The following is a 25,913-nucleotide window of genomic DNA, read 5'->3' on the forward strand; positions in this document are numbered from 1 at the left end:
ACGGGTGCTAGGGACGGAGGAGCACAGAGAGATAAGGTGGGCTGAGGCCATTTAAAGATAAGAATAATGAAGCAAGAGTTAACTCGGGATCGAATTCCACGTTTTATTTCACAAATCAAGTGTACAACGTTTGTTAACACATACAGTATAAAGACATTTCCATTTACAATGTTGTACACACAAACATTTATCTACCCCCACTTAACCCTATTAAAATCTTAACATTTAACACACATGCATGGCCCTTCTCAGCGCAGGTAACACACTTTTCAGCCCCCGTTCCCATGACAACGTGTAGACCTCTATCCCAGCAGCTCTACTTCCTGACATATCTTGCATTGTCCATCCACCCACTTGTGGTTAGATTACTCATCCAAGAAAGTACTCCCAACATGAAAGACAGGCGCATATTCATACACAAATACATAAATCACACAGAAACAGAAAATCAACAGATATAAATATGAGTACAAAATACTGGTAGTTAAAACGTAAAAACACCGTCATTGAGACAGCACAGTGACAAAGAAAGAATGACGTTACAGACGTTGACGTTTCCTTCTTATTCCACAATGAGACTTGAGATGAAACACTTGAAATCTGCTGCAATTGTCCCCCGCCCCGCTACATTCAAGCAGTCTTCCGAACAATAACACACACAAAAATAAGTCTTTGGTCACCTTAAAATGTGACATTTCAACTTCATATTTCAATGTACAACATGAAAAGTGCAGGATGTCACTTGCTACAGTTAAACAGGAGTAGCACAACCGTACATTGTGTTGTGTTTTGTTTAGGAATATGTGGACGAGTGTCTACGGTCGGTCCGTCTCATATACGTCCGCCGCACAGTGTTCTCCAAACGCTAACACGGGGTGACGCCCGCAAGTAGCTTAAGCCTGGATCGCGTCAGACACACACGGTCGTTATCTGCCTCAAACGTCGCAGCGGGCCTATGGTTGTATTTCCAGGAGGACTCTGTGTATTTCCTGAAAGGACGGCCTTTCCTTGGCGTTCCTCCTCCAGCAGTCCAGCATGACTTTGTAGAGCGAGTCTGGGCATAGAACAGGCTGTGGTAGGTAAATCTGTGAGAAAATCAGACACAGGAATTATTGTTTGTGAACAAATAGTTGGTTCTGTGGAGAGAAACACCCACACAGAAAGTGTGAATTAAACAGCCAAGTAAATCTGTAGTTATCTGCCTATTTCTATAAATGTACCTGTTAGTGAGCCGTTCTGTGCTTCCAAACCTTGATGTGATGTAACAGAGAAGCTATTTTACATAATATACTCAATGCCAAATTCATGAGAAAATGGTTTTTTAGCTTGCCTTGACAAAGAGCAGCCAAAGTACTGAGCATAGATTAGCATTCGCTAGCAGTGTTAGCATCTGATAAACAAGTACCGACGTATATATTGAACCCTTGCCAATTCACGGTTCCCTGTTCACAAAGTTGCCTCCTGGAGACTTTGTTGCTCTGCTATACCTTAAAATGCCACAAGCCGTCATTAAAGTATATTTTAAGCCACACTGTTATACTAAATGTCTGTCACAATTCGGTTTAGGGACCAACAGGTGGCACTGTAGGGCTCCCCTGGCAGCTGCACACCTGTTGGTCATAGGTAATCAGGCCTATAAAAGGACTCCTGCCCGCACACTCAGTCTCGGGGCATTGTTGCTTTTGCTACTGTCATGTTTGTTTGAGTCATGTTTTGGTCGCTGTTATGTTTTATCTTCAGTCATGATTTTTGTTTGCTACTTTGGACTTTGTTTGCTTAGGATTTAGTTTTCTGTGTTTTATCAATACACATCTTCACTGGAGCCGTATGTATGAGAGAGGAGCCGTATGTATCAATACACATACGGCTCCTCTCTCCTGCCTGCTTTTTGGGGTCCACCACCATGCAACGTGACAATGTCAAGTGTAACTAGGCAGCTTGAGGATGAAATGCTGCCGCCAAGATTGACAATGTAATCTAAATTTCATGAAGTTAAAGTCGCCTGTGGGAGGTTTGCTAAGTGTCTACTTTAACTCAACTCAACTTTATTTCTAGAGCACTTTCAAACAACTGGTGCTGCATACACAAAGTGCTGTACATGGACTAAAATTAACTCATTCAGTACCAGCCAATTCTAGATCAAGTCTGAAAAGACGTTTAAATTAAAAACGTCTTTTGGAGGGAATGAGTTAAATGAAGAAGAATATGATGCTCAGTGCTCACCTGTCTTTTCTGATCTCTGAAGAACTCTCCCGTGTTTTCAATGACTTGCTCGTCGGTGAGCTGCGAGTAAGGCTGCTCCTTGCAGAAATTCAATATCTCCCACAGGGTGACCGCGAAGGCCCACATGTCACTCGCTGTGGTGAACTTCCCCTGTGTGTGGACAAACATTGTTTTTATGCCAGAAGGAGTTGTTCCTCTTTGGGATTTAATTTGATTGTTCCTCCCTCACCAGTAGAATGCTCTCCCAGGACATCCAGCGGATGGGCAACACCGCTCGGCCTTGGATGCGGTAGTAGTCGCCACTGTACAGGTTCCTGCTCATGCCAAAGTCGGCAATTTTGATGGTGAAGTTTTTGCCCACCAGACAGTTGCGCGTGGCCAGGTCGCGGTGCACAAAGTTGAGCGAGGAGAGGTACTTCATGCCCGACGCTATCTGGGCAGCCATGTAGCACAGGTTGCCGAAACTGGGGAGAAGAAAGTGGAAGAATGGGAGGTTGAAAGGAGAGAAAAAAATTGTTGAGCAAACTCATAATGTGTGCTAAGTTATCAAAACGAATTATAAATAACTGACAGGAAGAGCACATTTTTGCTTTTTACTTCCAGTAAATTCACGTCCATCAAGAGCTCGGGATTTGTGGTCCTGCTATTTTCATGGATAATTCTTTTTTAGAGTTATTATTTCGTTCTGCTACTTGTTTATTTAGCAAAGTAGATTTAATTCCGCTGTCAGCCAGTAAAGCATACGATCACGTTTGGCATTGTAAACTTGAAAGAAAAGTGTGATCAGAAAGTACAGTACTCTACTTCAGTTTTTAAAGAATATTGAATGTGAAATTCTCTGTAATCCTGTTTGTTACACCTACTGAAAGTGATGACTGTATGTTCAGTTTATATTGTGCATCTTTGGTTATTTTTATCAGTCTTTTTTTTTTTTTTTAAATTCACACAAGTAGATGGCTATCTGTCCGACTACCCAAGTAGAGTGCGAGTACTTTTGCTATCTCTGCGTTTACCTGACTGTGGCCGCGTTGCTGAGTAGCGCCAACTGTCCCTCTGGCTCATGGCGGGACAAAAACTGGTTGAGGTCTCCGTTCTCCATGTATTCTGTGATCATGCACAAGGGGTCGCTGTAGATGCACACGGCCAACAGGCGAACGATGTTGGGGTCCTTCAGGCGAGACATGATCTTGATCTCTTTCAAGAAGTCGTTCCTAAGGAAGACGTAGAAAAACGCACGGCGCAGTGAGAGTGTGAACCATCACGGGTCACATAATTAGGGACGCCTGGCCATCCTCCAACACTCCCGATTCAAATGATCAGAATTGTTATCAGACTGCGGCTGAGCTTGCTGATGAGCTCATCATTTGAATCCAGCGTGTTGGAGGAGGGAAACATTTTAAACTGTTGGAAGAATCTATGAGCAAAAATGTATCATGTTTAAGGTTTCATTTATTTGGGCACATCGAAGCGTTTGGGTGCATATCCAGCACCCCCAAATGCCTGCACACAAAGGCGCCGGCCACCTGGCCGGAGGGCTGTTGAAGTCCACAATTAGCACGTCAATATAGGTGGGCGACCACAGGGGAGAAGGCGAAACTCGGTCACAAAAGGGGAATGAATAATTCGGGAACAGCGGTTGAGCGACAAAAGACGAGGTGAGAACACCCGTCGCGCCCAGACGACATTGACCGTCCGCAAAGTGTAAAGCATGCTAATTCGATGTAGACCAGCCAGAAAAGGCGCCAATGTACTGGTGGTTCGAGGTTGAAAAACAGGTAACCAATCACTACTGAGGGGCGCGGCATGCAAATATCGGGGGCAGTGTTTTTCTTGTATTTTGCATATGTTACAATAAAATGTGGAACTCGCGGAGACGGGACTTTGAGTGTGATCGCGGAGCAACAACCGCCGTTCGCTCTCAGAGGTCCGCTCCCGCCGATATTGAAGACGATTTTCCTGTGTGCCGAGTCGTTTCTTTAACTATGTCAGAGAAAATCTCTGACAAAAACATGCAGTATAGTGGCCCTCGAGGACCGGAGTTGGACACCGGTGGTCTAATGCATGTGTGGAAAGGTTTTCCTATCGGGTCTTTTTGATCCTCTGGGGGGGTCACAGTAATTTACGAAAAAAGAATTTGATGCCCTGCCACGAATTGTGAAAATCTGCAAGGGACTGAAGCCTAGAGATGCCACAAGATGGTGTCCAAGCACTACTTTTTTATTAGACAAAGCTATGGCCCCTCACTTCAACATCGTTCCTTGACAGCAATGTGCCACAAGATGGCGCTAAAACAATACTTTTAGATTCGACGGAACACTGGTCACGATAACAGCAAAAAAAGTGACGATCGTTAAATTTGACCTGACTGACTTCCATGTAAGCAGCATGCGTTCAAATCCCACTCAGTGCACCAAACGAAACAGACATTTCAATTTCATACCTTGCATTTTTGCTCGCATCTGACCGCAGCATCTTCACCGCCACTAAAACTGTCGCTTCTTCTGGCACGTCAAATAAAAACTCTTTATTCATAAACTCCTGAATTCCCTCTGCCTCGCATAGGTGCACCTAAAAGCAGGCAAAGAACAAGACCAGCAATTTCATCATTTGGCACTTTGTCAGCTCACTAATTGAAAGTCTGGCGACAAGTGGCGACCTCTCCGAATTGCCCCTCTCCCAGCTTCTCTTTGAACGTGAGCAGCTTCCTCGGGAACTCCTCAACCGCCATGTCCTTCCCGGAGAGCAAGTCCATGGCGAGTGCCGGGATGGCGTACATGTTGCTGCCGGTCACTCCCTGCAAGGCGACGATGTCCGCCTCAGCATAGTGTGGCACACCGTCTTGGACCACCGTGCTGCTGGAAGCTACAGCGCAGCGATGATGGATGTCATATACAGTGGATAGAAAATCTCTACACAGTCCCGAGCAAATCCCGTCGGTTGCCAACTTGTGTTTTTGACGTTTCTGTTTGATGTGAGGGTGTGTTTCAATGTACCAGGTTCCTCTGAGTTCTGTGCGAATTCGGGCAGCTTGCATATAAGCCGTGAGGGCTCCTGATAGTCTGGGCCCAGCGGGAAGATGCGCTCGTAGGTGGAGCTGGACTCTTGTTCACTGGTGCCGCCGCTCGACTGGTTGTGACTGTAGGCGAAGGTCTCGCTCTGTGTTGACAAAATTGACTCCGTCTTATTTATAGTGTGTTAGCGGGCAGTGTCTTGTTTGTTGTTTGTTTGTTTATTGAACATAAAACATATACAGTAATAGTTTGACAGAAAATAAGGTAGATAAAAAAGTAAAAAGAAAGAAATCAGTCTTCATTCAACACAGTTGTTCAAGGGAGAAGGATGAAGTAAAAAACGTATCTAGTCCTACCCCGTTATGTGTTTATATCTACTAAATCATTTTTATATCAATCAGAAAAGAAAAAGTAAGAAGAAGTCTCCATTAAGGCTCATACTTTACCCTTAACCGTGATATTTTTACAACTTGGTTTGTATCGGGATGATATACATCCACACCCTGGCACTCTTGTGTTAATTTTCTCTTGTATTCATAATGGATATTTCAATACCTTTCTTTATTTATCAACTTAGTTCTGATTTATCATTATATTTAATGTTTACAATTTATCATTTTAACTCTGATTGATGTAGGTTGTTTGTACTATTTTTTTGAATTTGTTTTTGAACTCAGCAAGCGATTTACTCATTTTTAGGTCCGTTTCGAGATTATTCCACAGATTAACACCTTTGCTAGATACACTTCTTTGCTTGATGTTTGTTCTTGTTTTGAGTTTTTTGAATAAGTTGGTACCCCTTAATTCATAGTTGCTTTCTCGAACTTTGAAAAACTTCTGAATGTTTTGGCAGAGCAGGTTATTGTGTGCTTTGTACATTAATTGGGCGATTTTAAAGTCAACCATGTCATAAAATTTCATCGTATTTCGTATATCGTCTTGTGAGAATCAACAGAAGGCAGACTTTCCCTCATGTATCGGACAGTGCTTCTCAAGCTTTTTACGCCAAATACCGGACATATTTGACATATTACCGTAATGACCACACACAAGGCGCATCGGATTTTAAAGGCGTGCAGTGATTTTAATGCGGAGAATACGGTATCCAAACCTGGATTTGTAATGTTTATGGACACCGTGCGTGACTAATAGGGAACAAATGACTTCTAATTGTCATGAATTCTGCCATTTGAATTTCTTTTGGCATGCCACTTACCTTCTGCAACATCTTCTGCCACACCTGCCTCCACAGGATGATGACGATGATGGCCACCAGGATGAAAATGATGGCCACCAGACAGCCGATCAGAATGCGCGTAGTGCTGTCGTCCACTTTATGAGTTGGGTCATCCTCTGGGGAGGAAAATGGGGAGATGTTTGAAGTATAGCAGCGGAGAAACGGCACCTGCTAATCTTTTGAAGTGGAATTAATGACAAGTAGGCACGAACCTTAACCGTCAGCATTAATTCCCAAACCCACTAATGCCAAATTTTACCCAAAATATCCCTACTGAAATCTGTCCCAGCAATATAAACAAATTGTGGGGCCATTGTGAAACTTCCCTATTCAAATTGAATTTCCTACGCCTTTCTGTTGTTTGTTTGTGTGAAATGACCATGAGCAGTTGCGTTAAGTGAGGGGAAAAATGAAATCCAGGCTTCGCACCTAAGTCACAATGCACTACGAATACAACACCGGAGGTTGCCAACGGCAAGGTGCGTGAGACCTTAATGGACACACACACGCACAGGAAACATAATGATGTCCAAAAAGCAAAAATGAATAAAACAAATAAGTCGCCAACAGAAAAATGCGGTGTTAACTGACCAGGCTGGATGATGGGCGGAAGTCCTGCCTTGGGAGGAGTCAGCGTTGTGTTATACATGGCAGTATCTGAAAAAGAATTCAAACTTCAGGTCATCTAAAGAGACTGTTTCGGTGCTGCTGTTTCGCTGAGCAACAGAACTCAACTTGATTCAGCAGTTCTCGATTGCATGCTCACGTGTGTGCATTCATACGTTGAGATTTGTTTGAAACAATACAAAGTACCTACATGAAGGAGGTGCTCATTTTTTTTGGCCGATTTGGAAGGGCCACTGTTTATGGAAATACGATATTAAAGATATACATTGTACCTGACTGGAAGGTGATCTCGCTAAACAACAGCCAGACGTCTGCAAAGTAGAACTGGCACTTGATGGCACTAGCCATATGATTGGCCAACGGGACGGGGACGAAGCGCGCGCCGGGGTCCTCGTCGTCCACCGAGGGACTGAAGGCGAGTGGCGTGGCCTCCCAGTCTGACTCGGAGCGGAAGTAGCAGACCACGTGCTGGAAGGCCTTAACGTTGTGGGTGAACATGTTGTTGCAGTGAACCTGGAACCGGGAAAAAAAAAACATCGTTATGACAATATCTTGTTACCATTGGTAGCAGAGCCGATCGGCCCATGCATGAGCACCCCGCACCCCCACAAAAAAAAGTGTGTGTGTGTGTTTCAATCTATCTATCTATCTATCTATCTATCTATCTATCTATCTATCTATCTATCTATCTATCTATCTATCTATCTATCTATCTATCTATCTATATATATATATATACACACACACACACACACATTTATATTAAAAACAATACACTAAAATGGAGGCGTATAAAATATTGTCATAAATCTGTGCTGAGGTAATTTCTCTATGTGGCAATGGTGTTTTTTGTTTGTTTTTTTTAATTGGAAGTTATCTATCTACCTATTTTGTTAAGCGCTTTGTTACAGCTGCCGCTGTTGTGAAAGCGCTATATTAATCAGCATGTATTGTATTGTATTGTATCTATCAAATAAAAGCTCGTCATTTTCATTTCAACATAGTTGCTTGGCACTAAGATGCAACAAGATGGCGCTGAGAGACTACTTTTTTTTTTTTTTTAAATTTGAGACCTGAAAGACGGATGTCTCACCATCATTGTGGTGAAATTTCGTATGCGGTCAAACTCAAACATGATCTCCACGTATCCGCCAGGGAAACTCTGATTGCTCCAACCCACGTAGTCGTAGCCGGGCCACACGTTGTACACGTGGCTCTCTGTGAAATCGTCCAGTCCGCACACGCCATCCGTCAGCTGGCCCAAGCCCTCTGTCATACTGGGAACAGAGACAAGACACAGGAAATGGAATAAGTACGCAGGTTTCTGGAAAATACAACCCACAGTATAATTAAACTAAACTACTCACCTGTAGTGCATTGTCATTACAGTATTAGCATGCGCTTTGTAGAGTTCATTTGTGTTTGTAACTGTTAGGTGTTGCTTTATTCTCCCAGGTCGTTCTCGCTGTTTTTTATGTTTTTTTTTCTTCCCCAGGTGGCACAGGCAGGAGTAGTGCAAGGACACACGCATCTAGCAGTTGGCGATCAGTTCCGAGTTATGAGACGTGCGGCCACCCAAGAAAGGCGCCGGATTGTTAATTTGTCTTCCACGTTGTGCTGAATTCTGTGTGTTTAGATGGATTATTTTTTTTTGCGCTTTTTGTTTCTCCCAGCGAGTTTTTGTATTTTCCTGCTCATCCTCCTTGTTCTACTCCCTCTTATTTTAGACAATTTGTTTGAACTTTATTGCTAAACTCTGTGCTTATTCGTCGTGCCTTACATTTATTAGTCTTTTCCATCTACTTTGAACTTTCCCAATTCATCAGGAGCACTTTTTAGTCCTTTAGGTTATTTATTTAATTATTTTTGGGGGTTTTGGTCATTTTCCTCCTTGTTAATAGCGCCTGAGCAGTTTTAAATGTTCTACTTTTTGTGAACCAACATGTCTACTTTTATTTCAATTTATTTGGGATAAATACTTTTCGCAAATCCTTCTACACTCTGCTTTGGGGTTCTACCAGTCTCAAACCATGACAAAAATTGATCATTTGTTGTGTCTTATATTTTTTCAGAAATATAATACAGTCCCCCCAGAACTGAAATGTCATTAATTCGAACTAAGGTTCCTTTGACCTGATTTGAACGTGAGTGATTGTTACCACCACTAGGGGGCAGCATTGTGGCAAGCATTTGCAATTCAACTAATCGACGTGAAACTTGACCCACGCAGGTGTGTGTCATGGAGGACATTATTCAGTCACAATGCCATAATGCAAACACTAATAATGTTATTCCTTCACGGGCTGACTCAGTCGTTCCAAGGATTGGTTTTACCACCTGGAACGCTCTCTACGCTTTGCTGTCACCACGGCAACCGGGTGACAACAACAACGAAGGGACAATGAGGAAAAGTTTCAGGCTTTGGCCAACGAGAGGACACGCACACACACACAGGCGCACCCACACTGACCTGTAGATGATGGCTCCATCGTAGACAGAGTCATTGAGGTAGACGACGTGCTCGGGTATATTCATCTGCTGGCCCGCCGGAGCGTTGTATGACACCAACCCATCTGTCAATCAAAGATGATCGTCAACTTCTTGGCGGACACATGATTCGGAACGCCTACTTTGTATTATGCAGTGAGAAACTTGAAGGGGGTTCAATACTTCATGACTTGCTTTCTGGCAACTCGTGATGCATGCGGTTTCGGTTGTTTCCTCTTACCCAGCCATTCGCAGCCGTACAGCTCCACCCTCATGCAGACATTCATGGAGTGGTCTGTGACGGGCATGAAGCGTACGAATCGAGCGACGACGGGGGGCTCGAGGTCCTTCAGCACGATGTCGTAGGCGTTCCTGTTCCCCTCAATCACCTTTGTACAACAAACACACAAATGCCATTCCCGTCGCGATTTCAATCAGTGGTTTTAAATTTGTTTTTGTTGCGGGCCACGCTGTACCATCATTAAATCACTTAGAACTAGAGTGGGCTAACTCAAATGTTGTCATTTTTAATGACGGGAGGCCAATGCCGATTCCGATATTTCGCAGGATAAAAATCCAATAATCTATTAAGTGGTTAATCGGTCCCTTAATTCTTATAACAATAAAAATAGGAATTACAGGCATACCCTTCGGCTGTTTTGACATACTTTGTTGTCCTTTAGCATTTGTTTTAAGTTTACAACCGAGAGAAAAAAAACCCTGCAAAAACAACTGTAGTAGTTTTGAATGGGAAAAATGAAGGCTCACGGGCCTAGAGTTTGACACATGTGCTTTAAATCTCACCTGCTTGCCCTGCCGGTTTCTCCACGAGATCCAGCGACTGCCATCGCGGCTGTACTTGATCTTATACATCTGGGCGAACTCGTTCCCGATGCCGCCGGCGTGGCGACCCTGGGTGCCCACCAGGGTGATGAAGTGGAGTGAGCGCAAGTCAATCTGCAGGAACTCCTTCAGGTTATCCGGCTCCACCGTGATCTCTGGACACCAGGCGCCATCGCCCTCTTCGAAGTTCAATCTACGAGGCCCATGTCAGTGTTAAACTTACCAATTATGTTAGACTAAACAACAGCTCAAAAACAGCCCAAATTGCCAAGAAGAGGGCGAACAATAGGATGGAGTAGACGTGTGTGGTCGGTTCCACTTGTATATTATTTTAATATTCATTCATTCATTCATTCATCTTCCGTACCGCTTGATCCTCACTAGGGTCGCGGGGGGTGCTGGAGCCCATCCCAGCCGTCTCCGGGCAGTAGGCGGGGGACACCCTGAATCGGTTGCCAGCCAATCGCAGGGCACACAGAAACGAACAACCATTCACGCTCACACTCACACCTAGGGACAATTTAGAGTGTTCAATCAGCCTGCCATGCATATTTTTGGAATGTGGGAGGAAACCGGAGCACCCGGAGAAAACCCACGCAGGCCAGGGGAGAACATGCAAACTCCACACAGGGAGGCCGGAGCTGGAATCGAACCCGGTACCTCTGCACTGTGAAGCCGACATGCTAACCACTGGACTACCGGGCCGCCTATTTTAATATTAATTAATTATTTTAATATTAATAATTATTTGCATTATCCTCTTTTTTATCTTCAAAATTAGTTGCTTAACATGTACAGTCATACAAAAAAATAAATACAGTGTGAGCATATACTGTATATCAGTTTAACAGCAAGCTTTGTAGGAATCTGATAACGATCCTGAACCTCCGAATCGGGTGTATTGGAGGAAGTTAACATCTAAAACAGGGGTGCCCAACCTTTTTTGACCGAAGACTGTTTTTTGAAGCGACCGACCTCCCGCGATCGACCCGATCGCGAGCGTTGTAGCATACACACAACCATGCTAACGCGCGCACATGCACACATGCACACCACGATGGTGTATTTGTGAGACAACCGACCTGCCATATCGAGCAGCGGTGGATTCGGACCACTGGCTGGAGGCGGAGATGTCCTCATCCTGAATCTGTCCTCCAGACATTCCCAAGGGGTACCGACACACACCTAAGGGACACACACACACACACACAAAACATGTTTCACTAAATACAACCACATAAACTTGATGACAAATATAAAAATTGCTGTTTGCTCAGACCACATAATCACTCATCCAGTGTTTACTCGGCAGGGGATTGGGGAATCACCACATATGAATGTGGTTTTCAAGTACAGTTTTCCCAGTGGAAAATATTCGAAGCGTTGTTCCCTGTTGCTGAAATGTGGCAGCTGAAAGTCACGGATGCGGATTGCAATTCAAAGACAGTGAGCAATCGGTGGCACGCAGAGTCCAATAGAGAAGCTATTAAAACCCATAAGATTGATTACTATCTTGCCATTTCACCCACAGTTAACTACTGTTTGTAAAAAAAATGACTTCAGTATGATGGGGTGCTCATATTCAGACAATAAAATGCCAAATAAAACTTGGATGAAGCCACTTCCTTCAATGGAGGGAATTACGAACAGTTTGAAATAGCGCTTAGTGTCAGCACTAACCCTTCAAGCAAAGAAATGTCAGGAAAAGCCAACTAGACCATCTGAGCTTTCTTTAGTGTGAGTCAGATACACTTCAAATGGTGGCAGGCGTATGCTGACTCCCATTTCGCATGAGATTAAATGTGTTTGGGAGAATAAGAACACAGACACATCCCAGTTATAAAAAGGTATGCAGATTGCGCAACCACATTTTCTCAGTTGTTTCTGTTGTTTATTCATTTATTCTCATGCAAGGATTTTTTAAAAAATTCAATTGAGTTGAACAGCTGTAGGTCACAATAATAGTGGAAAGTTTTGAAAAAAAAAAGATCTATGTCTCAATTTATTACGTCACAAAATCCTACCAAAATCCTCCCGGGGTGTGTAGACTTTCTATCTCCACTGTAAATTCCATTTAAATGATTTCCTCTGGGAAAATACGAAATTGGAAGACAACCGAAATCCACTGTATTGCTTTTGCTTGACAAATCACATACAGCGCCTGCATTTTTTTTTTAATATTGTTGGATGGAAGGCCTGAGAGGCCCACAACTGTGTTCCTGAAATAATAAGCCAGAATCCGCCTGTGTGTGTACATTTGTACATGCCAGTCCAAACAGGCATGGTATGATGTTATGTGCGTAGCAGCATGAGGTCAAGCTGGCTACTCAGAGTCCATTACGCCCCCACATTGCGGTCGAATAGAAGCAATATGCCATTTGGTTCTTGAACTCCACCTCATCTACTCTTGTGTGGTCTCTTTCTTGTATCGGGCAGTACATTCTCAAGACGAGGGATTAAAGGTCCCAATGGAGTCTTGTTTGTAATCATATTGGCAACGTAATCCCACTGAATCAAATTGTGAAACTTGTAGATGAATCATCCTTGAATTGTATTGCGTCTATGAATTGATCTACATATAGAATTGTTACATATACATACTGAGAGAGAGAGAAAGAGAGAGAGAGAAAATCATATGCACACATTTGCACATAAAGTCTGGATTGACCCTAACATTGCATGTTTTTTGGAATCTGAAAGGAAGCCAGAGTGCCAGAGAAAACCTACAAAATCCACCAAGAAAGACCAGAGCCGAGATTCAAACGTCAAATCTCAGACCTGTGAGCCCAGTCGTGCTAACCACTAGCCCCCCCTCTGTTGAGACAAAAGTTCCCTCATTAAAAGTGAATCACAAATCAATTTTCTCACCCGCCGTAAACTGCCTTATTACTCACTTGTATTCTTTGGCGTTCGACTCGACATGACTTAGATTTGTTCTTGATTTTACTGCTTGGTGCTTTCTACCGCCTTTATTACCGATTCGTCTTACTGTTTATTGTGCATGTTAAATCGCTCCATGTACAGCACTTTGTATGCAGCGATGGCTGTTTGAAAGTGCTCTATAAATACTGTTGACTTGACTTGACTTGCCTTAAGTCACACTGGGATGGAATTAACTTAACTGACTTGTGGCTCAAGAACATTTCCATTGGTGCTCCCTGACCGACCCCAACTGACCAGATGTGACCGCCAGGTAACCTTATTTGCAATGAAAGAGTTTGTGTGTGTGCGTGTGCGTGTGTCTATATACATGTAATGAAATGAAACAGCCAGTTGATCACAACAACAACTGGCTCCGGAATGGGCATGATCTCGTTCGAGAAGACACCAGTAACAGCAAAGCTCAGGGTCTCCTCTGTGCAAATATTTTCTCAACGTGGAGAAGCCGATAGGATTTTCATAGCCTTCCCTGAAGAGGCGACAGACGCATGCCCTGATCTAAATGTTGAAAAAAGAAAAAGCGAACCACTTCCAGATGTCACTGAGTTTACCATAGTCTCTAACTTTTCCATCATGGCCTCAATCATCTTTCGCCACCATCCCCCACCCCACTTTGCCCCAGACCTCTCTGGTTAGAAGCAGGCCACATCAAGCGAAACCATTGGACTCTTCTAATACTCATCCTATTAGTGTGTTCTGGAGGCTAAATAATCACAATTCACTGAAGGGTGTGGTGGTCAAAAATGTCCAAATTCCCACACTGACAGAAAATACAACGTATTATAGCCGTGGTTAAGCACATCCGTTTCACAATTCTGAGGTTGGGGGTTTGATTCTGGACCTGCCATGTTTGTGTGGGTTCATTCTGAATACTTGGCCTTCTTTTAGCCAAAGATTTACAGCGTGAGGATAAATCACTGTTTCTGCGAAGTATAAGTGGGCGGGCATCATTTGTCTGGCTATCAGTGTGCGCAGCGACGGTCCGCTAACTAGCTAGTGAGTTGATTCATTTGGAGTGGCTTTAGCTCCTTTCTATTAAGCAGGTAGGTTGAAGCGATAGATAATTCCCAGTGTATTTGGACCCTGGACTCAAAAAACGTTAGAGAACCCTGGGATTTTTGCCATAAGATGTGAGGAAATTTGGAATAGAAGTTCAGAGACTACAGTTGGATTCAATCGAAGACAGTTTACTTTGATGCGTGCTCAAAGATGTCAAATGTAACTTGGACTCAAGTTCAAAGACTCGACGAGCACTCCAAAATAAGAACACTTGAGATTACTTGGACTAATGCTTGAAACCTCAATACTAGACAAGATCTTGTCTCTCTTATAGACTTAGTCTGGCCCCCTAAAAGAACGAGAATGTTTTGTCGGGGTCCTTTGTCTTGTCCCGATAATACTTCAGGCTTGAGGTGGTCTGGCTCTAGGAAGACCGAGACAAGATTTGCCCTTGCCCCAAAGGAATTAGAGAATAGACCTGATCTTTGTCCCAAAATATTTTATTCTAGAGTTGGTCTTGCACCTCAAACATTTGAAAGTAGACTTCTTGAACCTCAGGGACATCTACTTTGTACTCTGTATTTAAAAGTGATATGAGCTAGCTAAAGGGCTACAGTGCTAAAAGATTTGAGGATAGACTTTCAGTCTTGCCCTTTAAAAAAAATATTATACTTGGTACTTGATATTTGAGATGAGGTTCAGTCTCATCTCTGAAAGACTGAAACTGGACTCGTTCTTGCCCCTTGAAAGACTGACACTAGTCTTGGTCTTGTCCTCAAATATTGGTACTGCCTCTAAAAGACGAGACTTAAAAAGACCGGTACTCTAATTAGTCTGGCTCATTGAAAGACTACGATAAGACTTGCTTCAGAGATTTGAGGATAGAGTCGGTTTGTCATTTGAAAGACTGAAATTACACTTGGTACTTCCTATTTGAAATAAAACTCAGGCTTGCCCTTGAAAGACTGAGCATAGACTTGGTTCTGCCTCTGGACAGGATGTTGGTCTTGCCTCACAAAGATTCAAGGCTAAACTTCATCTGGATTGAGGTTAGGCAGCAAGGCCGGTATGATGGCACATTAAAGATCGAGCGTGAGATGTTGGAGAATGTTAACGGATGTCAAGACGCCTCGTCCAAATGTTGGTTTTTGCTTTGTTTATTTATCTACCTGAGCCACTCAGAGGTGACCTCTGAGGTGAGCAGCGCGGCTAGTCATTTACACGCATATGCACATCGACCCCCCCACCCCCACCCTAAACACACACACACACACTACCCATCGGGTTTCACATTGAGGCCGCAGCATCTAAAAATATCAGCCCAGGAGAAGGTGGAAAAACACCAGCTTTGTGTTAGGGAGCCCGAGAGAGGCTAACAGATCAAACCACCGTCTCACCATCATTTGGTTTTCTGAAAGGTAGACTTGTTCACTGACTTTACTCGCCAACATCTAGCGCCAAATACATTCGTATACTGTGTACCACAACATGTCTGCAAAATATAAATATCCAAACAGCATTGGACTAACCATTAAATCATAGAACATTTAAGATGATACTACAAATAGGCCAAAATAAATAAATAAATTGCCAATGACGTTGGTAGTGATTGTTAATTAATTGTCAAGTGAGGCTACTAATTGAAGGCCACCACTTGCAGACATCACATTAGCTGACGAAAGCCAGTTGCAAAAATTTGGTAGTCATGTACATCATGAAAAAACCCACCAAAAAAAAAAAATCTCCAGGACCCATGCTGCAAAAGAAACAGGAAGTCGGTCATGTTAGGATCATTTTGGCCATTTTTAGTTATCACTTCAAAAATGAACTCCTTGACATCCTATTGGAACACCTCAGCTCATGATTTGGTACACTAAACACTGAGACATTTGAGTTTTCGTCATTGCCAGTGATGAACAACCATCCGCGCTCACACTCACACCTGTGGACAATTTCAAGTGTTCAATCAGCCTGCCATGCAAGTATCCGGAGAAAACTCACGCAGACCCGGGGACAACATGCAAACTCCACACTCCGGAGCTGGAATTGAACACGGTACCTCTGCACCGTGAGGTCGACATGCTAACCGCTCGGCCGCCGGGCCACCCAAGCGAGGTTTTATCAAATGCAATTATTCCGCTACACAAGGTCAAAGCTTGACAATTTTGATGAAGGTCCCGCTCTGAAACTGCCTCCCACTTGCAGAAATGTAGAGACGCAATACCTGCTGGACTCTGCTGATGTGTCCTCAGTCTGGCAACCAACGTGGGGGTCAAAATGGCTTGTCAATAGCCTCTGCCTTTGTATACACCTAACACATGCTCTTCTTTTTCCTCAACAACAAAATAACGCTCGTTCAATCAGGGCTCGGATGAAAAAGACAGGGAGGGTATAAACGCCATTGCTGGGGAATTTTCAACAGAGGAAAGTTGGCATCGCTTGCCATCAAAGCTCGATTAAATTCAGCAAAGACTATTTCCCTGCTGTGGAAAAAAAATAACTCTTCAAGGCAGAAGTATCCTGCTTCCATACATTAAAGCAGGTTGAGAGCCGGCTTGTAACAATACACTTGCACCGTTTGAGAAATCCTCTGGGTTGGAAATACATTTTTGTTTTCTTTTTTTTTTTTTTTACATGAATTGTGAACTTGTTGAACTTTGACCACAATCTGAGGTGCAAAGAGTCCTTTCCACACACGCACTCACCCACACGGAGAAAGGCTATTTGAATGGACTTTCCTGCTGTCAGAATGTCTGGTATGCATTAGCCACAGACTCCAACAGAATAACTGGATCCACGGCCAGTGTGTTTTAAGGCAGATATTTGTATGTGAGCCGGAGTACACACACACACGCACACACAGCAAAGTGAGGTCAAATGACGTAGAATTGAACATTAAAGGGTGACTATCTGTTTACAGAGAAGTGGACTAGTGCTTGCTTGTCTCACACACAGGCAAGCGCGGCCCGAATAACGCATTCGATTGGCTAACTAGTGTGACGTGGTGGCAGTTATAATACACTAGCTGGTTCGCCGCCCTCCGGGCGGCTCATCAGCTAGTTCCTGCGGAAGGCTGGTAAGGTGGTGGTTCGCCGCCCTCCGGGCGGCTCATCAACTAGTTCCTGCGGAAGGCTGGTAAGGTGGGCCTTCGGCCCACAAAAGTGTTGTTGCTTGGTTCAACTTTTTGTTCATCTTCATTGCTTATTGCGAAAATAAAGAGATGTTTAGCTCTACTAAATAACTAACAATTTTATTGCAATGCTTGTGGGTAGACAACATTTTTTCGCTAAGATGCCCGCGCGATCGTAGTGAGCCACTGCCTGAGCGGCGCAGTGGCGGCGCGGTGAAGTAGGTACGTTTTGAAAAGGGACAGACGGAAGGACAGACCGCGTGCGGGACGACGCGCAATATACAGTATATAGATAGGATTTGGCAGTGTCTTTTTGAATTAACCATCTCAAGCAGGGACTGCAACAGACGGACGCCGACCATACTCCGAGTTGTCCCTTAATTAATTCCTCCCCACCAGATTTTTTTTTTTTTACAAACTCGAAAAATTGAATAAAAACCTGTGATAAACAATCAAAAAAAATCAGCAATTTTGACAAATATTTCCAATGGGTTTTTTTACAGATGCTTGAGAAATGTATCAGGAAAAATTAAATATATTCGTTGAACGTATTTGCACATATGCACATTTTTTGTGCTTATTTAAAATTGTATTTTGTAATACATCTGGTTAAATGATAATATATAAGATAAGATAAGATATCCTTTATTTGTCCCACAATGGGGAAATTTACAGCCTCCAGCAGCAAGAATGTAGGTAGAAAGAAGAAAGAAGAAAAAAAAACAACAAACACAGTTCAATTAAGTGCAATATAAACACAAAATGGATGTATCGCAGTGCTATTTATATTTAGGAAGGGCATAGTTGTATTTGGCCCCCATAGCACTGATGAAAAATTCTGCCACCCCCCTCCCCCAGCATTTAAGTTGCCCAGTCCATAATGTGTCTCGCCCATCGTCAGCTGAGTTACACTCCAGATCACCTGTGACCCCAATGAGGAAAAGCGGGATACAAAATAGATGGCTGGATAAATCTACAGAATATCAGCCAAAACTAAATCCTAAACGCACAACATACGGTAGAGGTAGATCATCCTCCAAACAGCACGGAGTTTTACTTTGGTTTCATCTGACCACATCGCTTTCTCCCAAGGCTTCTCTAAGTCATTTGGACGTTCACTGGCACACTTAAGGCAGACACTCGGGTTGGGACGCTATGCTCTGCATGGGGAGATACGCCCCCGCCCCCGTTTCACAATGTGCTTTGTATTGATACCATGTGTGTGTGTGTTATGTGCCTGCCCGTTGCACATTCACCCACTCAAAGTCATAACTGTATCCGGCTTGAAAATTCAGCCCAGAGACTTGCTCAAAGCATGTCCTGTACTTTACAAGCAATATGACCACGTTTCTCCTGTTTTCATATCCCAGTATAAACACTCGCTGGACACATGGCAGTCAAGCGATCGGGGAAGGCAACACCAGAGAGATGTTTTTTTTTTTTCATTTGTGAACTTTGAGATTGTGTTTTTATTGCCTTTTGACCGGAATCGGTCAACCATGAAAAATGGTGGATGGTTAATTCCTTTTAACAAATTGAATTGGGGGTCAAATTTCTCCTCACTTTATTTAAACAGACATGAAGTATACCGATATATTGTATTTTTTTTTAATCTCTGAAAAAAGAAATCAGTGAATGGTTAAAAATCAGGGGAACCACATTCGAGTATTTAGTTATATAGAATAGCAAACAGTGATATCCGTGTTGTTGTCGTCAAAGCTGGACTTTCATAACACACGGGCTATCTTGTAAAAAAGTGGAACAGGCGGAGTGAAGGAAGAGGATGTGGAAGGTATCAGGTTTTTTTTCCCCACAGTGAGTTCACGGTGACCTCTTCTGACACAGTTATATTGAATTGCTATGTAGTTTTCGGAATACATCCAAAAATTAAACCAAAACAGGTTTGTACTGGCTGGTTCTACATTTCTAGAGTTTCATCCATGACCCAAGGCCTTCCCTTTGGTTCGTTTTTGTCTCTGCCCACCAAATGGTAAGAATAAATGGCTTCCTTGTGAATGAGAAAAAAAAATTACTGGTTTTATTTCAGTGACATCACAAAAACCACCCGAGTAGCAGAGAGCGGCGGGGGCGATGTGGCATCAAAGAAGCCAAAAGAAAGAAAGCAAGAGCGGGGACCATATGGTTCTCGCTCAGTTAAACTTAACCAAATCTTGGAAGACTCTGGACTCAAAAGCCAAAACTAACAAACGTTCCTCCTTTTTAGTATTTACAAAGCCTAGTGCGGGCTTAGGTAGGGAGGAGATGACAAATGCAGCTTGTGATGCTGAAGCAAGAACGTACCTGGGTTGACTTGTGAGCTGACGGATGTGAGAGAGGACAGGAGGATCAGCAGTGACAAGCGGACATCGCGCGGGTGCTTCATCACAAAGATTCTTTGGACCGGAATGGATCTCGACCTGGACATACAAAAAAATAAAATAAAATAAAACCAAAAAAAAAAAAACTAAAACTAAACGTGTGAACATTGAGAGTCGAAAGTCATTTGTTGTGTGTCAAAAGTGTATCCACTAGTTTGGGGTGACTTAGAAATGCCCCGCCCCCCCCAAAAAAATGTTTTGGAGCAACATGAGGCAAACATCTTTTTCAAGGACATATCTGCTTATTCCAGCAAGACAATGCTGAGCCACATTTTGTGTTACAACAGCGTGCCTCCATAGTAAAGGCATAAAAGTACTTTGTACTAATCTGGCCTGCCTGCAGTCCTGACCTGTCTCTCTTATACGTGGCACATTATGAAGCGTAAATTATGAAAACGGAGAGCACTGAGCTGTTGAGCAACTGCACCGCCTGCCACTCAGCTGCAGTAACGTTCAGGTACCCGAAAAGTCTTACAAAGGGAAGCAATGAAGTACTGTGTTTATACTTGGTTACTTCGCTGAACTGATTCATATCATGTGAAGGTGTCGAGTGGCCCACCTTAAATGGATGTCGTGCGGCCAGTATTGACAAAGACATTAACGAGTGACTGAGCAGCCTCTGTCCCTTCAACTTCACTGCTCACCCCGCTAAGCTCTTCGGGTGGCTGCTAAGGTTACAGCCGCTTCCTATCCTTTTCCAGGCTGAGCTCGCCGCCTCTCGCTGTCGCCTCTAAGTTAATGAAAGCCAAACAGCTGGCGGCTTGTGTGCATGTGGATGTCTAGAAAAACGTTATGCGGCTATAGACTTTCCTGTAAAGGCCCCTGTGTGCTTTGGGATTTCGACCTGGAGAATTACTCTTAAGTTCTACTTGGAGATGACTTGTTTTGCTTTGGTGGGGTGTGGGGGGCGTGCGCAAGTTTCCGCTAGGAAATCATGTCAAGTGAATTGATCCAGACTTAAACTGTCATAAAAACTGGACTTGATCTGTTCTAATTGTCTTAAAAGTATAGAAAGAAACTAACCACTTTTTATTTTAAGAAGCCCCACACAAACTTTTAGTTATATTTGTGGAATTCTTGCGGTTTACTGCTGGGTTATTTCACAAGCCTGTGTGTATAAAATATGTATTTGAAACACACCTTCTACTAGTCTAACAAGAGGGGGTGCAATTCATTGTCATCTCATGTGGGAAAATGCAGACTTTTACCTACAGTGATCATAAGAGACAAGAATGAATGAAATGAATCTTAAACTTTTTTTTTCCACCATTAATGTGACCTTTAACCCGTACAAATCAAGTGATTTTTCCACATAACAAAACACACACACACACACACACACACACATGGTCTCCAGTTTGTACACCCCTGGTGAGCTGGAATCCAAATGTTGTTTTGTTTTGGGATGTTTTACTTTGCAGGCATTTCAACCTCTCACGTCATTTTGCCTACAAAGCTAAATTTTTGGAACATGACTCAGGTTCCGGCTCTAAAAGCACATGCGAACAAGAAATGGAAAGGACCGGGGCTTTGTTTTGAGGGCCAGCTCCACAAATCCGTCAGGAGTGGATTTGTATTCTCATGATTTGTGGGAGGTGGAGCCAAGATCAAACAGCATGGACCAGAATGAATCAGTTCACCAATCTTCTTGAGTCTTTTCTCACGCTCGGCAATAGCTATGACAACTTAGTACCGTACATATTACATAACGACCGATGAGTCGTCGGGCTAAGCAGAAAGGGCTGAAGTGTGAACCACGGCTTTCTGAGCAAAAAACAAAAGCAAAAACAACCTCCCCCACCAAAACAACAAAAATGATTCAAGAAGAGCAACAAAAAAAAAATTAAAAATCTGCAAAATTTACTGGTTGCAGTGGTGCGAGTAGATAAACATTGCTGCAAACTCTCAAATTTTAGGTACAATGAACTTTTAAGTTGTTGAAGTTTATGCTTTATAAATTGCAAACTTTCTTTTCATTAGGTATACAGTATAAAGTTGAATTTACTCAAAGTTCTCCTCGGTTCACTGAAAGCTCTTGAAGCTGAAAGAATCCACATTAAAGCCCTTCATAATTCCAGATGCCTGTCAAACACATTTGTTATACTCTGTTTATCCGCATCTGCGCAAACTACTAAGCCATATTTATGACATTTGTTGCATCAGAATAGAGTGACAAATGACTTGGATTTCTTCTTCCGAAGGGGAAAAAAATCGGTTCCATTCAAACAAACATCAAGCAGCCAGTACAGGAAGTGGAAGAGGACAAATACGCCCCGCAGCAGCACACACACACTTGTGGATGAGAGGGATGAATCAGCTGTCGAGCAGCACATACGCTGATGACTTTCCGATAAACTGACCGCATATCATTACATAAGTCGCTGCAGCTTGATGTGACTCAACACTCCAAAGTGGAGTATAACGGGAGAGCGCTCAAAAAGCCGTCAACTCTTCAGATATTTTCCCAGGCGTCGACCTTACTTTGTCCACAAAAAAATAGAAATAAAAATGGAATAATTACCACAAAAACAAAAATGGAACTCACTGCGACATGGGAAAACAAATGGCTGCTCCGTACAATATTAGCAATACAGCTAATTAAAGACAATACCAATTAAAATCAAACAACACTGACTTAAGGTAATAGGTTTTGCATAGCAGTGCCGCCTTGGTGATACAATTTTAATTTGTTCCGTATAATCCATTCTCCATGAGGCCGTGGAGAATGATTTTCCAGACAGCTTTGAAATAATTCGGGTTCACAGCAAAATCTCCAAATTTGAACGCAATTCACAATTATTGTGCAACGTGTTTTGCAGAGATGGGCATTCCGTCCCTGGGACGGCCGTGCCAGATGGACGCCCAATTTTGGGACGGAGGACATTTTTTTCAAAAGGACGGACTAAGCAAGGACAGAAGTGTGTTTTCGTCCGTCCCTTTAATTGTCCCTAACCTGGTTTAGTAAGTAAATAACAAGCCCAGAGCATAGCCAAACACGATATACAGTATTTTTATAGCAACACTGCTACCTAGCGTACAGTTAGAAAACATAAAGTACCTACAGACACCCATTTCACTCACGATCAATCCAGCCGGTTAAGAAAGCTGGCTGCGCTGTACGTTTCTCTGGGTCCGCTCGCTCCAAAGTGGTGATGCCACTGCGAGATTGCAAAAATACAAGCATGGATCCATCCTCAAATTATTTCGTTCTCACTTCCCACCTTCAATATTTCCTTTTTCTCTTTCTTCCTACCTCTCCATGTTTACTTCACCCATCCTCCCTCCTTACCTTTCATCCTCATGGCGGCGGTCGTTGTGTCCGTGTCACGTCGGTGTCAAAAATTCAAGCGTATGCATGTTGCGTTTGCCTGATAGATGAGCACACATTGACCTCCTTTTCCTTCCAGAGTCAAATACGCAAAACGGATCCTTGTCAAAGTGCTCAGCATTTGTTGTTACTGAGTGGGGATCCTTGTCAAAGTGCTCAGCATTTGTTGTTACTGAGTGGCCAATTCACCCCCCAAAATGAATTAAAACACTCATCAGATGATTAATTAAGTTACATTGTAACATTTTTAACTGTCCATAAATACATAACATTTAAAACTATTACAAATGTAAAGAGAAGTTAGCATTTTTACATGACAAAAGTATTCTTTTTATCTCGCATCTTTTTCATCCATTGTTGCTTTTTACTCATGCATCCTTCCGTCATGATACAGTATTAAAGCGACTTTTGTACCTCATTCCTTCCACCTAAGACCCGCTTTAAAAGAAACTTTCTTCCTTACTTCCCCCAAACTTCCCTTTCATTGTAACATGCTTTCTTTGCTGCAATTTTCTTTCCTTCCTTTCACCCCTCACAATTGCTCTTTTCCAGGTATCTTTTTCACCTAACCTCCTTCCTCCCTTCCGTCTTTCTTACTGTACCTGCAACAGTTTGAGAACCCATTCTAATTGTTCACGACTCAAGTTAGACGCCATTATTCACTGTTAATTTAAAATGTGTATGTTAAATAAAAAGGAAGGGACACTAAAACACTCTCACTGGGACACTCTCATCTCCTTAAAAACCAAAACCCTCACTTTCAACCGTTAATCGCCATTATTTTCTTGAATGGCAGTTTTTGAGCATTGATCCCACCCGATACTCCAAGTACCAGAATGCCCTGCAAAAACTGGCCCGTTGTCACGTTGTCTGTCGCCTTCTTTCTCTTCTGTTAAAACAGCTCTCATTGGTGATCTGATAGCGCATTTAAAACAGGTTTAAATGGTAGTTTTATGACGGGTAAAGGCAACCGTCCACTAAATTGTCTGCTGTGCGGCAAAATACGATTAGTTCGCTACTTCCTGACTACGGTGGGTTTTGAGGGTCTAAATACTCCGACTATTTTTTTTTTGCGTTGTTACAGTACCGATTTAATACACAAATAAGTTTCACGTTGATGATCACTTATTTTGTGCTCTTGTTCTGTTGGAACTCATCTAGCACATCTTAATGTCTTAATGTCTAAATACGACCAATACTTAAAAACCGCACTAGCGTTATTTATTATTATAAATTCCGACACTGTTAAATCTTCTAGATTAACCTGACAAAATTCATTCTTACCATGTAATTGATCAACCTGAGAAAAAGATGATTTAAAATTGAGTCAATTTAACGTAAAACACGTGACTATTCTTGGAGAGGGAGCTGGTAGAGTGTTATAAGGTACAATTTGCAAGGTGCCTTATCATTAAAATTCCTAATCAGGTGTGGTAGATTTCAGAGCACCCCTAAAATTGATCTGTGTGATCTTGGGAAGAATTTAGGCAATATGAGCAGTACTAAAGTAAAATACTGTTTTAACACCGAGTTGAGTTAGATGGAATTGAACGTGGCATTTGATGCGCAGTGATCAACAATGTTTAGTTCAGTAGAAAAAGGATTCTTTCAGATTTCTTTTGTCTTCAATCACTGCAAAAGCCGCAACTTGAACCCCAGAAGCTACCTAAGACCGTGGTCATCTTGATTCTTCCAAGCCAGCAACTTCAAAACCTAAAAAAAATGTATAGAGAAAATGTTGACTTACTTTTGTCCTTTCAGACCATTTGTCCAAAGATTATTATTCCAGTGAGGCAATCAAGTTTGCATGAACGTCTCGCTGGCTCGCTTCGGCGGCGCCTTTGCTCGGGCTGATGTAAGTCAACCACGCACACATAGGAGGGAGGGATAAGAGGGGGAAAATAGAGGGAGAAAGAGGCAGAAAGAAGGGGGAAAAATCCCTCGCATTCTGTGGATTCTTGGGAGCCAGCCAAAGTCCCAGAATTCCACATGCCACACATAAGGTTTCAATTTAGGCCCGATCCAAAGTCTCCATTAGAAAGCTTTCTTTCCTGCACTGAAAAGAGTCTTTCTTTTTGACAGCCACTGGAGATTCAAGGTAATGCTTGTGCTGCTATACAAGAATTTAAGGGTGCAAGCATCTTGTGTGTGTGTGTGTGGGGGGGGGGGGGGGGGGTGTAATATGACTCACAATCCAGTTTTTCAGAGGCAAATGGTCAAACCAGATGAATAAAAATCGAGTCATCTTACAGTGGCATCATAGTGGAGAGGTTATTTTGGTTAAATTGGGAATTTCTCCATTGCAAGACTAATAAAGGTTTTCTTATCTTATCTTATTACTGTATGTTTTTATACAGCATAATACTGTTGACATTTTTTCTTTATCGTTATAAAAATATATGTTTCTAATTGGGGAAAATATGAGAGTTTTGAGATGCATGCATGGTCACGGAATGAATCAAATAGAAGGCATAACTTTGTACTAGTAAATTAATAGAATCCGATGCAAACGTGTACAGGTGACAGTGAACGTCGTCGAAAAGTTGAGGTAAGAAGAAGAAAGTATGAGACTTGCCAAGTCAATCACCGGACCTTAAGCCAAAAGAGCAGTGGTCCCCAATCCTCGGGGCCGCGGACCAGTACCGATCCATGAGTCATTAGGTACTGGGCCGCACAGGAAGAATAAATAACGAAGTCTGAAAGATGTTTT

The 25,913-nt window shown here is 42.7% G+C and overlaps 2 protein-coding genes across 7 annotated transcripts in view; one reads left to right on the plus strand and one right to left on the minus strand.

The window, feature by feature from the left end:
• Positions 1-25,913, plus strand: part of scamp4 (secretory carrier membrane protein 4) — a 103,545-nt gene that overhangs the window by 42,327 nt on the left and 35,305 nt on the right. The window lies entirely within an intron of this gene.
• Positions 79-25,300, minus strand: ddr2a (discoidin domain receptor tyrosine kinase 2a). 5 transcript variants are annotated; one of them, XM_052074757.1, is made up of 18 exons: positions 23,129-24,230; positions 22,957-23,033; positions 19,799-19,914; positions 11,511-11,613; positions 10,390-10,621; positions 9,827-9,974; positions 9,569-9,671; positions 8,192-8,375; positions 7,371-7,611; positions 7,063-7,128; positions 6,451-6,587; positions 5,217-5,379; positions 4,880-5,085; positions 4,664-4,791; positions 3,237-3,434; positions 2,453-2,687; positions 2,224-2,373; positions 79-1,085 (listed from the first exon to the last, which is right to left on the minus strand). In XM_052074757.1, the coding sequence occupies exons 3-18, from the start codon at positions 19,878-19,880 to the stop codon at positions 954-956; spliced, it is 2,508 nt and encodes an 835-aa protein (XP_051930717.1). In that variant the 5' UTR covers positions 19,881-19,914; positions 22,957-23,033; positions 23,129-24,230; the 3' UTR covers positions 79-953. The 5 variants fall into 5 exon arrangements, with proteins under 5 accessions (XP_051930717.1, XP_051930720.1, XP_051930716.1 ...); XM_052074760.1 differs by having other exon boundaries at positions 22,938-23,033; XM_052074756.1 differs by lacking the exons at positions 22,957-23,033; positions 23,129-24,230 and adding an exon at positions 24,951-25,300.

Source organism: Hippocampus zosterae, chromosome 8 (genome assembly GCF_025434085.1).
Source record: "Hippocampus zosterae strain Florida chromosome 8, ASM2543408v3, whole genome shotgun sequence".
Taxonomy (NCBI): domain Eukaryota; kingdom Metazoa; phylum Chordata; class Actinopteri; order Syngnathiformes; family Syngnathidae; genus Hippocampus; species Hippocampus zosterae.